Here is an 18,094-nt window from a genome sequence, read left to right on the forward strand (position 1 = left end):
CACAATGAAGCTGCGACACCCCACAATGAAGCTGCAACAAACCACAATGAAGCGGCGACAAACCACAAGGAAGCTGCGACACCCCACAATGAAGCTGCAACAAACCACAATGAAGCTGCAACAAACCACAATGAAGCTGCAACACACCCCAATAAAGCTGCGACACACCACAATGAAGCTGCGACACACCACAATGAAGCTGCGACACACCACAATGAAGCTGCAACAAACCAAAATGAAGCTGCAACAAACCACAAGGAAGCTGCAACAAACCACAAGGAAGCTGCAACACCCCACAATGAAGCTGCAACAAACCACAATAAAGCTGCGACACACCACAATGAAGCTGCGACACACCACAATGAAGCTGCGACACACCACAATGAAGCTGCGACACACCACAATGAAGCTGCGACACACCACAATGAAGCTGCGTCACACCACAATGAAGCTGCAACACACCACAATGAAGCTGCAACACACCACAATGAAGCTGCAACACGCCACAATGAAGCTGCCACACACCACAATGAAGCTGCAACAAACTGCAATGAAGCTGCGACACACCACAACAAAGCTGTGAAACAGCACAATAAAGCTGCGACGCACCACCAGAAAGCTGCAACAAACCAGAAAGAACCTGCGACACACCCCGATAATGCTGTAACGAACCACAAAAATACTGTAACAAACCACAAGAAAGCTGCGACACACCACAATGAAGCTGCGACACACCACAATGAAGCTGCGACACACCACAATGAAGCTGCAACACACCACAATGAAGCGGCAACAAACCACAATGAAGCGGCAACAATCCACAATGAAGCTGCGACACACCACAATGAATCTGTAACAAACCAAACTGAAGCTGCAACACACCACAATGAAGCTGCGAAACACCACAATGAAGCGGCAACAAACCACAATGAAGCGGCAACAAAACACAATGAAGCTGCAACACACCACAATGAAACTGCGACACACCCCAATAATGCTGTAACAAACCACAAGAAAGCTGCAACAAACCACAAGAAAGCTGTGACACACCACAATGAAGCTGCGGCACACCACAATGAACCTGCGGCACACCACAATAAAGCTGCGACGCACCACCAGAAAGCTTCAACAAACCACAATGAAGCTGCGACACCCCACAATGAAGCTGCAACAAACCACAATGAAGCGGCGACAAACCACAAGGAAGCTGCGACACCCCACAATGAAGCTGCAACAAACCACAATGAAGCTGCAACAAACCACAATGAAGCTGCAACACACCCCAATAAAGCTGCGACACACCACAATGAAGCTGCGACACACCACAATGAAGCTGCGACACACCACAATGAAGCTGCGACACACCACAATGAAGCTGCAACAAACCAAAATGAAGCTGCAACAAACCACAAGGAAGCTGCAACAAACCACAAGGAAGCTGCAACACCCCACAATGAAGCTGCAACAAACCACAATAAAGCTGCGACACACCACAATGAAGCTGCGACACACCACAATGAAGATGCGACACACCACAATGAAGCTGCGACACACCACAATGAAGCTGCGACACACCACAATGAAGCTGCGTCACACCACAATGAAGCTGCAACACACCACAATGAAGCTGCAACACACCACAATGAAGCTGCAACACGCCACAATGAAGCTGCCACACACCACAATGAAGCTGCAACAAACTGCAATGAAGCTGCGACACACCACAACAAAGCTGTGAAACAGCACAATAAAGCTGCGACGCACCACCAGAAAGCTGCAACAAACCAGAAAGAACCTGCGACACACCCCGATAATGCTGTAACGAACCACAAAAATACTGTAACAAACCACAAGAAAGCTGCGACACACCACAATGAAGCTGCGACACACCACAATGAAGCTGCGACACACCACAATGAAGCTGCAACACACCACAATGAAGCTGCAACACACCACAATGAAGCGGCAACAAACCACAATGAAGCGGCAACAATCCACAATGAAGCTGCGACACACCACAATGAATCTGTAACAAACCAAACTGAAGCTGCAACACACCACAATGAAGCTGCGAAACACCACAATGAAGCGGCAACAAAACACAATGAAGCTGCAACACACCACAATGAAGCTGCGACACACCACAATAAAGCTACAACATACCACAAGAAAGCAGCAACAAACCACAATGAAGCTGCGACACACCACAATGAAGCTGCGACACACCACAATGAAGCTGCGACACACCACAATGAAGCTGCGACACACCACAATGAAGCTGTGACACACCACAATGAAGCTGTGACACACCACAATGAAGCTGCCACACACCACAATAAAGCTGCCACAACATACCACAGAACCTGCGACACACCCCGATAATGCTGTAACAAACCACAATAATACTGTAACAAACCACAAGAAAGCTGCGACACACCACAATGAAGCTGCAACACACCACAATGAAGCTGCAACACACCACAATGAAGCTGCAACACACCACAATGAAGCTGCGACATACCACAATGAAGCTGCGACACACCACAATGAAGGTGCAAAACACCCCAATAATGCTGTAACAAACCGCAATGAAGCTGCGAAACACCACAATGAAGCTGCGAAACACCACAATGAAGCAGCAACAAACCACAATGAATCGGCAACAAACCACAATGAATCTGCCACACACCACAATAATACTGTAACAAACCACAATGAAGCTGCGACAAACCACAATGAAGCGGCGACAAACCACAATGAAGCGGCAACAAACCACAATGAAGCGGCAACAAACCACAACGAAGCGGCAACAAACCACAACGAAGCTGCGACACACCACAACGAAGCTGCAACACACCACAATAAAGCTGCAACATACCACAACTAAGCTGCAACAAACCACAATGAAGCTGCAACACACCCCAATGAAGCGGCAACACACCACAATGAAGCTGTAACACACCACAAGAAAGCTGCGACACACCACAATGAAGCTGCGACACACCACAATGAAGCTGCGACACACCACAATGAAGCTGCAACACACCACAATGAAGCTGCAACACACCACAATGAAGCTGCAACACACCACAACGAAGCTGCGACACACCACAACGAAGCTGCGACACACCACAACGAAGCTGCGACACACCACAACGAAGCTGCGACACACCACAACGAAGCTGCAACACACCACAACGAAGCTGCAACACACCACAACGAAGCTGCAACAAACCACAATGAAGCTGCGACACACCACAATGAAGCGGCAACACACCACAATGAAGCGGCAACAAACCACAATAAATCTGCGAAACACCACAATAAACCTGCGACACACCACAATAAAGCTACAACAAACCACAATGAAGCGGCGACACACCACAATGAAGCGGCGACACACCACAACGAAGCTGCAACATACCACAAGAAAGCTGTAACAAACCACAATGAAGCTGCGACACACCACAATGAAGCTGCAACACACCACAAGAAAGCTGTAACAAACCACAATGAAGCTGCGACACACCACAATGAAGCTGCAACACACCACAATGAAGCTGCGACATACCACAATGAAGCTGCAACACACCACAATGAAGCTGCGACAAACCACAATAAAGCTGCGACACATCACAATAAAGTTGCGACACACCACAAGAAAGATACAACATACCACAAGAAAGCTGCAACACACCACAATGAAGCTGCGACACACCACAATGAAGCTGCGAAACACCACAATGAAGCTGCGACAAACCACAATGAAGCTGAGACAAACCACAATGAATCCGCGACACACCACAATGAATCCGCGACACACCACAATTAAGCTGCGACACACCACAATAAAGCTGCGACACACCACAAGAAAGCTACAACATACCACAAGAAAGCTGCAACAAACCACAATGAAGCTGCAACACACCACAATGAAGCTGCAACACACCACAATGAAGCGGCAACAAACCACAATGAAGCTGCAACACACCACAATGAAGCTGCGACACACCACAATGAAGCTGCGAAACACCACAATGAAGCTGCGACAAACCACAATGAAGCTGCAACACACCACAATGAAGCTGCAACACACCACAATGAAGCGGCAACAAACCACAATGAAGCGGCAACACACCACAATGAAGCTGCGACACACCACAATGAAGCTGCGAAACACCACAATGAAGCTGCAACAAACCACAATGAAGCTGCAACACACCACAATGAAGCTGCGACACACCACAATGAAGCTGCGAAACACCACAATGAAGCTGCGACAAACCACAATGAAGCTGAGACAAACCACAATGAATCCGCGACACACCACAATGAATCCGCGACACACCACAATTAAGCTGCGACACACCACAATAAAGCTGCGACACACCACAAGAAAGCTACAACATACCACAAGAAAGCTGCAACAAACCACAATGAAGCTGCAACACACCACAATGAAGCGGCAACAAACCACAATGAAGCGGCAACAAACCAAAATGAAGCGGCAACAATCCACAATGAAGCTGCGACACACCACAATGAATCTGTAACAAACCAAACTGAAGCTGCAACACACCACAATGAAGCTGCGAAACACCACAATGAAGCGGCAACAAACCACAATGAAGCGGCAACAAAACACAATGAAGCTGCAACACACCACAATGAAGCTGCGACACACCACAATAAAGCTACAACATACCACAAGAAAGCAGAAACAAACCACAATGAAGCTGCGACACACCACAATGAAGCTGCGACACACCACAATGAAGCTGCGACGCACCACAATGAAGCTGCAACACACCACAATGAAGCTGCGACACACCACAATGAAGCTGCAACACACCACAATGAAGCTGCGACACACCACAATGAAGCTGCGACACACCACAATGAAGCTGTGACACACCACAATGAAGCTGCCACACACCACAATAAAGCTGCCACAACATACCACAGAACCTGCGACACACCCCGATAATGCTGTAACAAACCACAATAATACTGTAACAAACCACAAGAAAGCTGCGACACACCACAATGAAGCTGCAACACACCACAATGAAGCTGCAACACACCACAATGAAGCTGCGACATACCACAATGAAGCTGCGACACACCACAATGAAGGTGCAAAACACCCCAGTAATGCTGTAACAAACCGCAATGAAGCTGCGACAAACCACAATGAAGCTGAGACAAACCACAATGAATCCGCGACACACCACAATGAATCCGCGACACACCACAATTAAGCTGCGACACACCACAATAAAGCTGCGACACACCACAAGAAAGCTACAACATACCACAAGAAAGCTGCAACAAACCACAATGAAGCTGCAACACACCACAATGAAGCTGCAACACACCACAATGAAGCTGCAACAAACCACAATGAAGCGGCAACACACCACAATGAAGCTGCGACACACCACAATGAAGCTGCGAAACACCACAATGAAGCTGCGACAAACCACAATGAAGCTGCAACACACCACAATGAAGCTGCAACACACCACAATGAAGCGGCAACAAACCACAATGAAGCGGCAACACACCACAATGAAGCTGCGACACACCACAATGAAGCTGCGAAACACCACAATGAAGCTGCAACAAACCACAATGAAGCTGCAACACACCACAATGAAGCTGCGACACACCACAATGAAGCTGCGAAACACCACAATGAAGCTGCGACAAACCACAATGAAGCTGAGACACACCACAATGAATCCGCGACACACCACAATTAAGCTGCGACACACCACAATAAAGCTGCGACACACCACAAGAAAGCTACAACATACCACAAGAAAGCTGCAACAAACCACAATGAAGCTGCAACACACCACAATGAAGCGGCAACAAACCACAATGAAGCGGCAACAAACCAAAATGAAGCGGCAACAATCCACAATGAAGCTGCGACACACCACAATGAATCTGTAACAAACCAAACTGAAGCTGCAACACACCACAATGAAGCTGCGAAACACCACAATGAAGCGGCAACAAACCACAATGAAGCGGCAACAAAACACAATGAAGCTGCAACACACCACAATGAAGCTGCGACACACCACAATAAAGCTACAACATACCACAAGAAAGCAGAAACAAACCACAATGAAGCTGCGACACACCACAATGAAGCTGCGACACACCACAATGAAGCTGCGACGCACCACAATGAAGCTGCAACACACCACAATGAAGCTGCGACACACCACAATGAAGCTGCAACACACCACAATGAAGCTGCGACACACCACAATGAAGCTGCGACACACCACAATGAAGCTGTGACACACCACAATGAAGCTGCCACACACCACAATAAAGCTGCCACAACATACCACAGAACCTGCGACACACCCCGATAATGCTGTAACAAACCACAATAATACTGTAACAAACCACAAGAAAGCTGCGACACACCACAATGAAGCTGCAACACACCACAATGAAGCTGCAACACACCACAATGAAGCTGCGACATACCACAATGAAGCTGCGACACACCACAATGAAGGTGCAAAACACCCCAGTAATGCTGTAACAAACCGCAATGAAGCTGCGACACACCACAATGAAGCTGCGAAACACCACAATGAAGCAGCAACAAACCACAATGAATCGGCAACAAACCACAATGAATCTGCCACACACCACAATAATACTGTAACAAACCACAATGAAGCTGCGACAAACCACAATGAAGCGGCGACAAACCACAATGAAGCGGCAACAAACCACAATGAAGCGGCAACAAACCACAAGAAAGCTGCGAAACACCACAATAAAGCTGCGACACACCACAATGAAGCGGCAACAAACCACAATGAAGCTGCGACACACCACAATGAAGCTGCGACACACCACAATGAAGCTGCGACAAACCACAATGAAGCTGCAACAAACCACAATGAAGCGGCGACACACCACAATGAAGCTGCGACAAACCACAATGAAGCTGCGACACACCACAATAAAGCTGCGACACACCACAATAAAGCTGCGACACACCACAAGAAAGCTACAACATACCACAAGAAAGCTGCAAGAAACCACAATGAAGCTGTAACAAACCGCAATGAAGCTGCGACACACCACAATGAAGCTGCGACACACCACAATGAAGCTGCGACACACCACAATGAAGCTGCGACGCACCACAATGAAGCTGCAACACTCACCGCAATAAGGCCGCAACACCCACCGCAATAAAGCCGCAACACCCACCGCAATAAAACCGCAACACCCACCGCAATAAAACCGCAACACCCACCGCAATAAGGCCGTAACACTCACCACAGTAAGGCCGTAACACTCATCACAGTAAGGCCGTAACACTCACCGCAATAAGGCCATAACACTCACCACAATAAGGCCATAACACTCACCACAATAAGGCCATAACACTCACCACAGTAAGGCCGTAACACTCACCGCAATAAGGCCGTAACACTCACCGGAATAAGGCCGTAACACTCACCATAATAAGGCCATAACACTCACCGCAACAAAGCCGAAATAGTCACCGGAATAAGGCCATAACACTCACCACAATAAGGCCATTACACTCACTGGAATAAAGCCACAATACTCACCACAATAAGGCCATAACACTCACCGCAATAAAGCCACAATACTCACCACAATAAGGCCGTAACACTCACCACAATAAAGCCGCAACACTCACCGGAATAAGGCCGCAACACCCACCGCAATAAAGCTGCAACTCTCACCGCAATAAAGCCGCAACACTCACCGCAATAAAGCCGCAACACTCACCGCAATAAAGCCGCAACACTCACCGCAATAAGGCCGTAACACTCACCGCAATAAAGCCGCAACACTCACCGCAATAAGGCCGCAACACCCACCGCAATAAAGCCGCAACACCCACCGCAATAAGGCCGTAACACTCACCACAGTAAGGCCGTAACACTCACCGCAATAAAGCCACAATACTCACCGCAATAAAGCCGCAACACCCACCGCAATAAGGCCGTAACACTCACCACAGTAAGGCCGTAACACTCACCGCAACAAAGCCACAATAGTCACCGGAATAAGGCCATAACACTCACCGCAATAAAGCCGCAATACTCACCGCAATACGGCCATAACACTCACCACAATAAGGCCATTACACTCACCGCAATAAAGCCACAATACTCACCACAATAAGGCCGTAACACTCACCGCAATAAAGCCACAATACTCACCACAATAAAGCCGCAACACTCACCGGAATAAGGCCGCAACACCCACCGCAATAAAGCTGCAACTCTCACCGCAATAAAGCCGCAACACTCACCGCAATAAAGCCGCAACACTCACCGCAATAAGGCCGTAACACTCACCGCAATAAGGCCGTAACACTCACCGCAATAAAGCCGCAACACTCACCGCAATAAGGCCGCAACACCCACCGCAATAAAGCCGCAACACCCACCGCAATAAGGCCGTAACACTCACCGCAATAAGGCCGTAACACTCACCACAGTAAGGCCGTAACACTCACCACAGTAAGGCCGTAACACTCATCACAGTAAGGCCGTAACACTCACCGCAATAAGGCCGTAACACTCACCGCAATAAGGCCATAACACTCATCGCAATAAGGCCATAACACTCACCGCAATAAGGCCGTAACACTCACCGCAGTAAGGCCGTAACACTCACCGCAGTAAGGCCGTAACACTCACCGCAGTAAGGTCGTAACACTCACCGCAGTAAGGCCGTAACACTCACCGCAGTAAGGCCGTAACACTCACCGCAGTAAGGCCATAACACTCACCGCAGTAAGGCCGTAACACTCACCGCAGTAAGGCCGTAACACTCACCGCAGTAAGGCCGTAACACTCACCGCAGTAAGGCCATAACACTCACCGCAGTAAGGCCGTAACACTCACCGCAATAAGGCCGTAACACTCACCGCAATAAGGCCGTAACACTCACCGCAATAAGGCCGTAACACTCACCGCAATAAGGCCGTAACACTCATCACAATAAGGCCATAACACTCACCGCAATAAGGCCATAACACTCACCGCAATAAGGCCATAACACTCACCGCAGTAAGGCCGTAACACTCATCACAATAAGGCCATAACACTCACCGCAACAAAGCCACAATAGTCACCGGAATAAGGCCATAACACTCACCGCAATAAAGCCGCAATACTCACCGCAATACGGCCATAACACTCACCACAATAAGGCCATTACACTCACCGCAATAAAGCCACAATACTCACCACAATAAGGCCGTAACACTCACCGCAATAAAGCCACAATACTCACCACAATAAAGCCGCAACACTCACCGGAATAAGGCCGCAACACCCACCGCAATAAAGCTGCAACTCTCACCGCAATAAAGCCGCAACACTCACCGCAATAAAGCCGCAACACTCACCGCAATAAGGCCGTAACACTCACCGCAATAAGGCCGTAACACTCACCGCAATAAGGCCGTAACACTCACCGCAATAAGGCCGTAACACTCACCGCAATAAGGCCGTAACACTCATCACAATAAGGCCATAACACTCACCGCAATAAGGCCATAACACTCACCGCAGTAAGGCCGTAACACTCATCACAATAAGGCCATAACACTCACCGCAATAAGGCCATAACACTCACCGCAATAAGGCCATAACACTCACCGCAATAAGGCCATAACACTCACCGCAGTAAGGCCGTAACACTCATCACAATAAGGCCATAACACTCACCGCAATAAGGCCATAACACTCACCGCAATAAGGCCGTAACACTCACCGCAATAAGGCCATAACACTCACCGCAATAAGGCCGTAACACTCACCGCAATAAGGCCGCAACACTCACCGCAATAAGGCCGTAACACTCACCGCAATAAGGCCGTAACACTCATCACAATAAGGCCATAACACTCACCGCAATAAGGCCGTAACACTCACCGCAGTAAGGCCGTAACACACTAACACTGATACACACACCACACTAATATTGATAAACACACCACAGTATCACACCATGGTAATACTGACACACACACACACACAGAACTTTAAAATGGAATGTAAACATTGTTATTCGTGTTGAGGACTACTTAAGTGTGGTAAATGTGCAATACATTACAAAAAATGGTTTTCTATCATCATGAGGACATTTGGTCCATTTACAAGAGCATGCACATACAGTTATGCTGCAACACACACACACAAATACACACACACACACACACACACACACACACAATTAACTTTGCCACACACACCACTAACAGTCACACACACCTCATGACAACACACAAAAACAACAACGATGCACACACCCCCACACACACACACAGGCAAAACACAAACTTGGTCATGCGCACACGGTGATGCTGCCTCACACACAAGTTAAAGCCACAAAGCAAGATTCTGAAACTTTTAAGAAAATCACCGCTTGTTTCCATCGCCTCTCGGCCTGTCGTGACCTTAATGAGCGCATCATTTATCTCAGGGAAGAACGGCTGAGGTTCCAGCATGCAGTGCCAGCCGATGCCAGGCGATGCCCACTTACGCTGCTCTCTGAAAAATCTGTCTCCGCTGGGACGGCAGGACCGATTTCATCCTCATACGCAGAGACGGTGGGTTTGCCTCCGTTGGTGGTGTAATCGTAAAATCCATCATCGTAATGATTCGGGTCCAGCTCCTTCGCTTCGTACTCGTTCAAATCGTACTCCTTAAAATCCGTGACCTCCGGGCCCTGAGTGGCTTTGGCCTCCACAGTTTCCACGGTTTCCACGGTTTCCATGTTATGTTCCACTCTTTCCTCTGTGGCCGCAGTGGGATCAGCTCCAACCTGGTCCACTCCGGTGATGTAATCGTCCACAATCTCCTCTTCATACACCGGGTTCTGCTCAGGAGAGCGCAAAACAACAATTAGGACACGTTTCACAGCTGTTTAAAAGACTGCAGTCACTTTTCAAACAGTTTTCTGGCAGATAAATTCTGCAACATTTCTCTAATTCTAGGATCAGTATCTAGGACCGGTTCGATCCCCAGAGCCGACAGTCCATGACTGAGGTGTCCTTGAGCAAGATACCTAACCCCCAACTGCTCCCCGGGCGCCGTGGATAGGGCTGCCCACCGCTCCGGGCAAGTGTGCTCACTACCCCCTAGTGTGTGTGCTCACTAGGGTGTATGTGGTGTTTCACTACATGGATGGGTTAAATATGTAGGTGAAATTTGTTTGTGAGATTAAAAAGTGTCACTTAAAATCAGCTATGTATCCATATTGGACAAATTTCAGCCCAAATATGCACTCGCCAGCGCTCACCAGTGCTGCAGAACATGAGCCGAATTTCACCTGAGGCACCACAATACAACGGCTGCACCATTAAATTCAAACAAGCGGCTGGCGAATAGCACTTCCACCCCCTCATGTCCATTTACTGACAATGAAGAACATTTCTCCTGAAGGTTATTATCACGTATTTGTCTCGCCTTTCGCTGTAAACTCGCTGTGTGAACACGCAGAGCTGTGACCAACATGGTTTGTTGTCAAAGCTTTGAAGATTTTCGTCTGGTAGCATGTTAGCATTGAAGTGCTAATCTTAGCTTACGTTGCACTCGCTTCACCTACAACTTTAGCAGGAACCAAAAATAAAAGCGATCGATTGTCAGCCCCTTTTATTGCATATTTAAAAACCTATCCATGAAAGTAGGAGCACTGTTTTGTCCGATTAGCTGTGCCGGTTGCGTAGGCTTTGGTTATTTTAATGGTTATGTTAGCCTGAGGTGCCAGAATGTAGCTGCTGCACCACTTAAGGTGGAACGGGAAAAATTGAAAAAGAAGCTGCGGCACCACTGAGAGTTGAAGGGTATGAAAACGGATGAGGAGGCTGCTTTGTTTCCAGACATTAACTTACTTTCGCTGTTTCGCGGAACCAACAGGTCAGTATTGTCCTGTCCCATTTGATAATGTTTGTGACTGATAATCGCGACTGGTTAGCTTCACAACAGCAAGTTTAGTGAGTCTGCTCATGAAAAGTGAAGCTTGCGATGCTTTGGCAACGAACAATAACGGCTTTAGTGGCTAAACGTGTTTAGGGTTCAGATTGAGCCGAGTGTTAGAATAACTCGCCACAGTCAGCTCCATTTTAAAGGATGGAGTTTATAGTTTTTTTTACAAATAAACTCGTTATATATAGAGGATTGTGCCATATGTATATATTTCAGCCTTGCAGTTAAGACCACTTTTCCATCTGCCAGCCCTCCTCACATGGGGTTAATAGAGGAAGAACAATAATTGTACGTTTTGTTGGATAATCCCTGGACTTGCTCCACATAATGAAAGCAGTGTTCTGCACCCCGTTGGCGCCTGTAGGTGTATCATCTGAAGCAGGCATTTGGCCCCAGCTTCACGCAAACATTCTGTTTGAGTTTAAACCCCAAATGTTCTTCATTACGCTTCCATTCGTGTCACCGAGCTGATTGTTTAGCACAAGCTAAGGCAGGAACAGCTGAATAGAACAGCTGCATCCCTTTCACCACTTTCACATTTGGCTTATTAAACGGCACAGAAGAGTTTTTTTTATTCGCCTGCATTACATTAGAGCTAATCTGAAGCACAGCGGCAGTGAGTGAAGGACGGGAAGCGCAGTCAGCAAATAAGGTGATTTTGATCTGCACAAAAGGAGCAAACTCACTTCTTACTGTCCGATATTTAAAGTGGGAATCCTGCACAAACGTATCAGCTCAACTGGTTATTTAACGGATCCGGACTAATGGATTTGTGAGCAAAGGTTCTTTAGAATAGAATTAATTCTATTTTTATCCATTTTGTTTTCCTAAATTCATGGTGAACTTGGGTTCTTTAGATTGATGTGTCGTATACATAGCACCAAACAGGGTTCCTCTACTGTTACAAGCCTGGCACCGTAGCAGTAGCAGAACCCTTTTGCTTTTCTTACTACGCAGAACCTTTTCACCATGCAAAGAACCATTTAATCACTCTCTTAAAAAGAGATGGCTCTTCATGGGTTCTTCAGTAAAGGCACTGATTCTATTTTGAACCATGAGTTCTATGTAGAACCAATTTTGGCTTGAATGGCTGATGAAATGGTTCTTGAGAATGTACTATATATAGCACCAACGCTTTTTTGGAGCTACATGGAACCGTTCTCAAAAAGGATCTATATAGAACCATATACAACACAGTCTCCATCAATCTGAAAAACCATTTCACCATGCAGAGAACCATTAAAGCATACTCTTAAAAGAGATGGTTCTTCAAAGGCTCTTTGCATGCTGAAATGGTTTTTCAGTCATATAGTTGTATTTGGTTCTATTTAAAACCATAAAGAGCTTGACATCATGACTAATTGGAACCCTTTTGGTGCTATAAAGAACCATTGTCTTTACTGAAGAATGATAAGCCATCTCTTAATGTGTGTAATACTGGTGAGGAATTGATAATAATATGGTAATAATATGGATTTCTTACCTCGCTTGTGACAGATGTTGTTGGGTTCTCAGGTTTGGATCCATCAACGGTGCCGTAGTCCACGTCAGTGTAATATTCAGCGTCAAAGGTGTCAGGCTGTGTGGGAACCACAGAAGCAAAAAATTAAAAACACAGATTTAAAACTGTGTCATAACTGTGTAAACATCATGGTCACTGTCCACCATTTCCAATGTAGTAAAAACAATGAAGATCTGCAGCCGTAATTACAGAACAGTCTAAACTCTGAAATCTGGCGTGTTTAGTCTCCTAAATCCTGTCCTAACTTCAGGATGAACCCCAGCAGGGTCCTGACTTCTGTTTAAGGCCCGTTTCTCTGGTTCTGAGGCGGCTGAGTCAGGCAGCGTAGTTCACTACCAGCATAATGAGCTCCATTTATTCCTACTGTAAAACGCGGCTTTCACTGGGAGATGTTTTTCTCTTCTAACTCTGCGTTTTAAACATCTCAGACGCTGCCGACTCGAACTCCACCGCCCCTCTGACCACCTTCCTGTGTTAATGTAGATGATGGAGTATTACAGTGATGGTGGTGAATAATGAGGAGGCGGAGCTGAACGTGTGACTGTTTATTAGGAGGAGGAACGTTAGCGTGCTCGGCTAAAGCGTTTGGGAAATGGAGACTGAAACTGACGCTCTGAAAAACGACGCTCTGATATACAGCAGGGGCGCTCTGATAAACAGCAGGGGGCAACTCTGATAAACAGCAGGGGGCGACTCTGATAAACAGCAGGGGGAGCTCTGATAAACAGCAGGGGGCGACTCTGATAAACAGCAGGGGGCACTCTGATAAACAGCAGGGGGAGCTCTGATAAACAGCAGGGGGCGACTCTGATAAACAGCAGGGGGCGACTCTGATAAACAGCAGGGGGCACTCTGATAAACAGCAGGGGGAGCTCTGATAAACAGCAGGGGGCGACTCTGATAAACAGCAGGGGGCGACTCTGATAAACAGCAGGGGGCAACTCTGATAAACAGCAGGGGGCAACTCTGATAAACAGCAGGGGGCGACTCTGATAAACAGCAGGGGGCACTCTGATAAACAGCAGGGGGAGCTCTGATAAACAGCAGGGGGCGACTCTGATAAACAGCAGGGGGCACTCTGATAAACAGCAGGGGGAGCTCTGATAAACAGCAGGGGGCGACTCTGATAAACAGCAGGGGGCGACTCTGATAAACAGCAGGGGGCGACTGATAAACAGCAGGGGGCGACTCTGATAAACAGCAGGGGGCACTCTGATAAACAGCAGGGGGAGCTCTGATAAACAGCAGGGGGCGACTCTGATAAACAGCAGGGGGCACTCTGATAAACAGCAGGGGGAGCTCTGATAAACAGCAGGGGGCGACTCTGATAAACAGCAGGGGGCGACTCTGATAAACAGCAGGGGGAGCTCTGATAAACAGCAGGGGGCGACTCTGATAAACAGCAGGGGGTGACTCTGATAAACAGCAGGGGGAGCTCTGATAAACAGCAGGGGGAGCTCTGATAAACAGCAGGGGGCACTCTGATAAACAGCAGGGGGAGCTCTGATAAACAGCAGGGGGCGCTCTGATAAACAGCAGGGGGAGCTCTGATAAACAGCAGGGGGCGCTCTGATAAACAGCAGGGGGCGCTCTGATAAATAGCGGGGGAAGCTCTGATAAACAGCGGGGGGCGACTCTGATAAACAGCAGGGGGCGCTCTGATAAACAGCAGGGGGAGCTCTGATAAACAGCGGGGGGTGACTCTGATAAACAGCAGGGGGAGCTCTGATAAACAGCAGGGGGCACTCTGATAAACAGCAGGGGGAGCTCTGATAAACAGCAGGGGGCGCTCTGATAAACAGCAGGGGGAGCTCTGATAAACAGCGGGGGGTGACTCTGATAAACAGCGGGGGGTGACTCTGATAAACAGCAGGGGGAGCTCTGATAAACAGCAGGGGGCGCTCTGATAAACAGCAGGGGGAGCTCTGATAAACAGCAGGGGGCGCTCTGATAAACAGCAGGGGGAGCTCTGATAAACAGCGGGGGGTGACTCTGATAAACAGCAGGGGGAGCTCTGATAAACAGCAGGGGGCGCTCTGATAAACAGCAGGGGGAGCTCTGATAAACAGCAGGGGGCGCTCTGATAAACAGCAGGGGGCAACTCTGATAAACAGCAGGGGGCAACTCTGATAAACAGCAGGGGGCGCTCTGATAAACAGCAGGGGGCAACTCTGATAAACAGCAGGGGGAGCTCTGATAAACAGCAGGGGCGACTCTGATAAACAGCAGGGGGAGCTCTGATAAACAGCAGGGGGCGCTCTGATAAACAGCAGGGGGAGCTCTGATAAACAGCAGGGGGCGACTCTGATAAACTACAGGGGGAGCTCTGATAAACAGCAGGGGGCGCTCTGATAAACAGCAGGGGGCGCTCTGATAAACAGCAAGGGGCGACTCTGATAAACAGCAGGGGGCGACTCTGATAAACAGCAGGGGGCGCTCTGATAAACAGCAGGGGGCGCTCTGATAAACAGCAGGGGGCGACTCTGATAAACAGCAAGGGGTGACTCTGATAAACAGCAGGGGGCGACTCTGATAAACAGCAGGGGGCGCTCTGATAAACAGCAGGGGGCGCTCTGATAAACAGCAGGGGGCGACTCTGATAAACAGCAGGGGGCGACTCTGATAAACAGCAGGGGGCGACTCTGATAAACAGCAGGGTCGACTCTGATAAACAGCAGGGGGCGACTGATAAACAGCAGGGGGAGCTCTGATAAACAGCAGGGGGCGCTCTGATAAACAGCAGGGGGGGACTCTGATAAACAGCAGGGGGCGCTCTGATAAACAGCAGGGGGGGACTGATAAACAGCAGGGGGAGCTCTGATAAACAGCAGGGGGCGACTGATAAACAGCAGGGGGGGACTCTGATAAACAGCAGGGGGCGACTGATAAACAGCAGGGGGAGCTCTGATAAACAGCAGGGGGCGACTGATAAACAGCAGGGGGGGACTCTGATAAACAGCAGGGGGCGACTGATAAACAGCAGGGGGCGACTGATAAACAGCAGGGGGGGACTCTGATAAACAGCAGGGGGCGACTGATAAACAGCAGGGGGCGACTGATAAACAGCAGGGGGAGCTCTGATAAACAGCAGGGGGCGCTCTGATAAACAGCAGGGGGCGACTGATAAACAGCAGGGGGCGACTGATAAACAGCAGGGGGAGCTCTGATAAACAGCAGGGGGAGCTCTGATAAACAGCAGGGGGCGACTGATAAACAGCAGGGGGCGCTCTGATAAACAGCAGGGGGCGACTGATAAACAGCAGGGGGAGCTCTGATAAACAGCAGGGGGCGACTGATAAACAGCAGGGGGCGACTGATAAACAGCAGGGGGGGACTGATAAACAGCAGGAGGCGCTCTCACAGCTGACATCTCACACTTTAGTTCTGTGTGACTGTTTCTATATCAGTCACTGCAGCTCATCTCACATTTTAACATTGACTTTGTGTTTATGGTTGGTTGCTAGGAAACCAATGCAGGATAAATCGCAGAACACGGGCTGTGCTTTACCTTGGTTTCCATCTTGGTCTCTCCACCCGGGCCCTCGGTGGGCGTGAGCTCTCCGTCTGTGTACTCGTACATCTCTCCGTATTCAGTGTAGTCAGTGGTGTACTGAGAGAGACAGACATGGACAGCATGTTAGCTCTTCTAAAAGTGGCTCTCTGGGTAAAACAAGTTCCGCTGCTGCCTTACAGACGGAGATTAACCTAAAGGTGAGTCACTTTATCTGTGGAAAAGCTTTGTGGAAAAAACAGCTACCAGAGCACAGGAGCGTCAGCTACGTCTACAGAGCGATAAATCGGAAAAAGACGCGAGGCTGACGTCAGCTTCTCGTTCTAATTTTCCCGTTCCACCTTCTGACGGCTCAGGCACCATTTGAGGTGGAGCCACCAGCACCAGTGAACGAGCATCTGCTCCCCGCTGAGCTCTCGCTCTCACAGACACCGACAGCTTTAGAGGGAGACAAGAAAACTGTTCCTCTGAAAGCGGCTGCAGCAGCCACTGTAAAGTTTCTCCTCTCCTGATCGTCAGCGGACAAACCACTGAAGCTGAGACGAGGCTGTTTTCGTTTGAGTGAGCTGTACTCGCTCGGCTCGTCGTCTGTGTTATTGGCTTTAGCTGCGGCAGTGTTACCTGCAATGAGAACGTCCAGAAGAAAAATGCAAAAATGTGAAAAGGGCCTGGAGCCTTTACAGCAGACTGGAAACACACAGCAGACAGAAATGTGCATCACACTCGTAAGGTCCTGTCTTCTGTGCAGAAGCAGTGATTATCCCATTGTGCTCAATGTTAAAAACACAATTCTATGTTTGCAGTGTGTACCGCGCTGGTATTGCCTCAGCGTAATGAGGGAAAATGAGACGTTTGGACAGGAGCAGTAAATCAGCCTGATGTTCCTCTGTGTGAGGAACATAGAGCGACGTGTGGGAGCGTGAGGAACATACGGCGACGTGTGAGCGTGAGGAACATAGAGCGACGTGTGGGAGCGTGAGGAACATACGGCGACGTGTGAGCGTGAGGAACATACAGTGACGTGTGAGGAACATACGG

The 18,094-nt window shown here is 48.6% G+C and overlaps 1 protein-coding gene across 1 annotated transcript in view; it reads right to left on the bottom strand.

The window, feature by feature from the left end:
* Window positions 1-18,094, bottom strand: part of col11a1b (collagen, type XI, alpha 1b) — a 210,906-nt gene that overhangs the window by 140,573 nt on the left and 52,239 nt on the right. The window contains exons 6-8 of the mRNA XM_037547674.1: window positions 17,054-17,155; window positions 13,507-13,602; window positions 10,579-10,914 (exon numbers count right to left, since the gene is read on the bottom strand). Coding sequence (XP_037403571.1) covers window positions 10,579-10,914; window positions 13,507-13,602; window positions 17,054-17,155 — 534 coding nt within the window. The remainder of the gene's footprint in view (window positions 1-10,578; window positions 10,915-13,506; window positions 13,603-17,053; window positions 17,156-18,094) is intronic.

This window comes from Pygocentrus nattereri, chromosome 19 (assembly GCF_015220715.1).
Source record: "Pygocentrus nattereri isolate fPygNat1 chromosome 19, fPygNat1.pri, whole genome shotgun sequence".
Taxonomy (NCBI): Eukaryota; Metazoa; Chordata; class Actinopteri; order Characiformes; family Serrasalmidae; genus Pygocentrus; species Pygocentrus nattereri.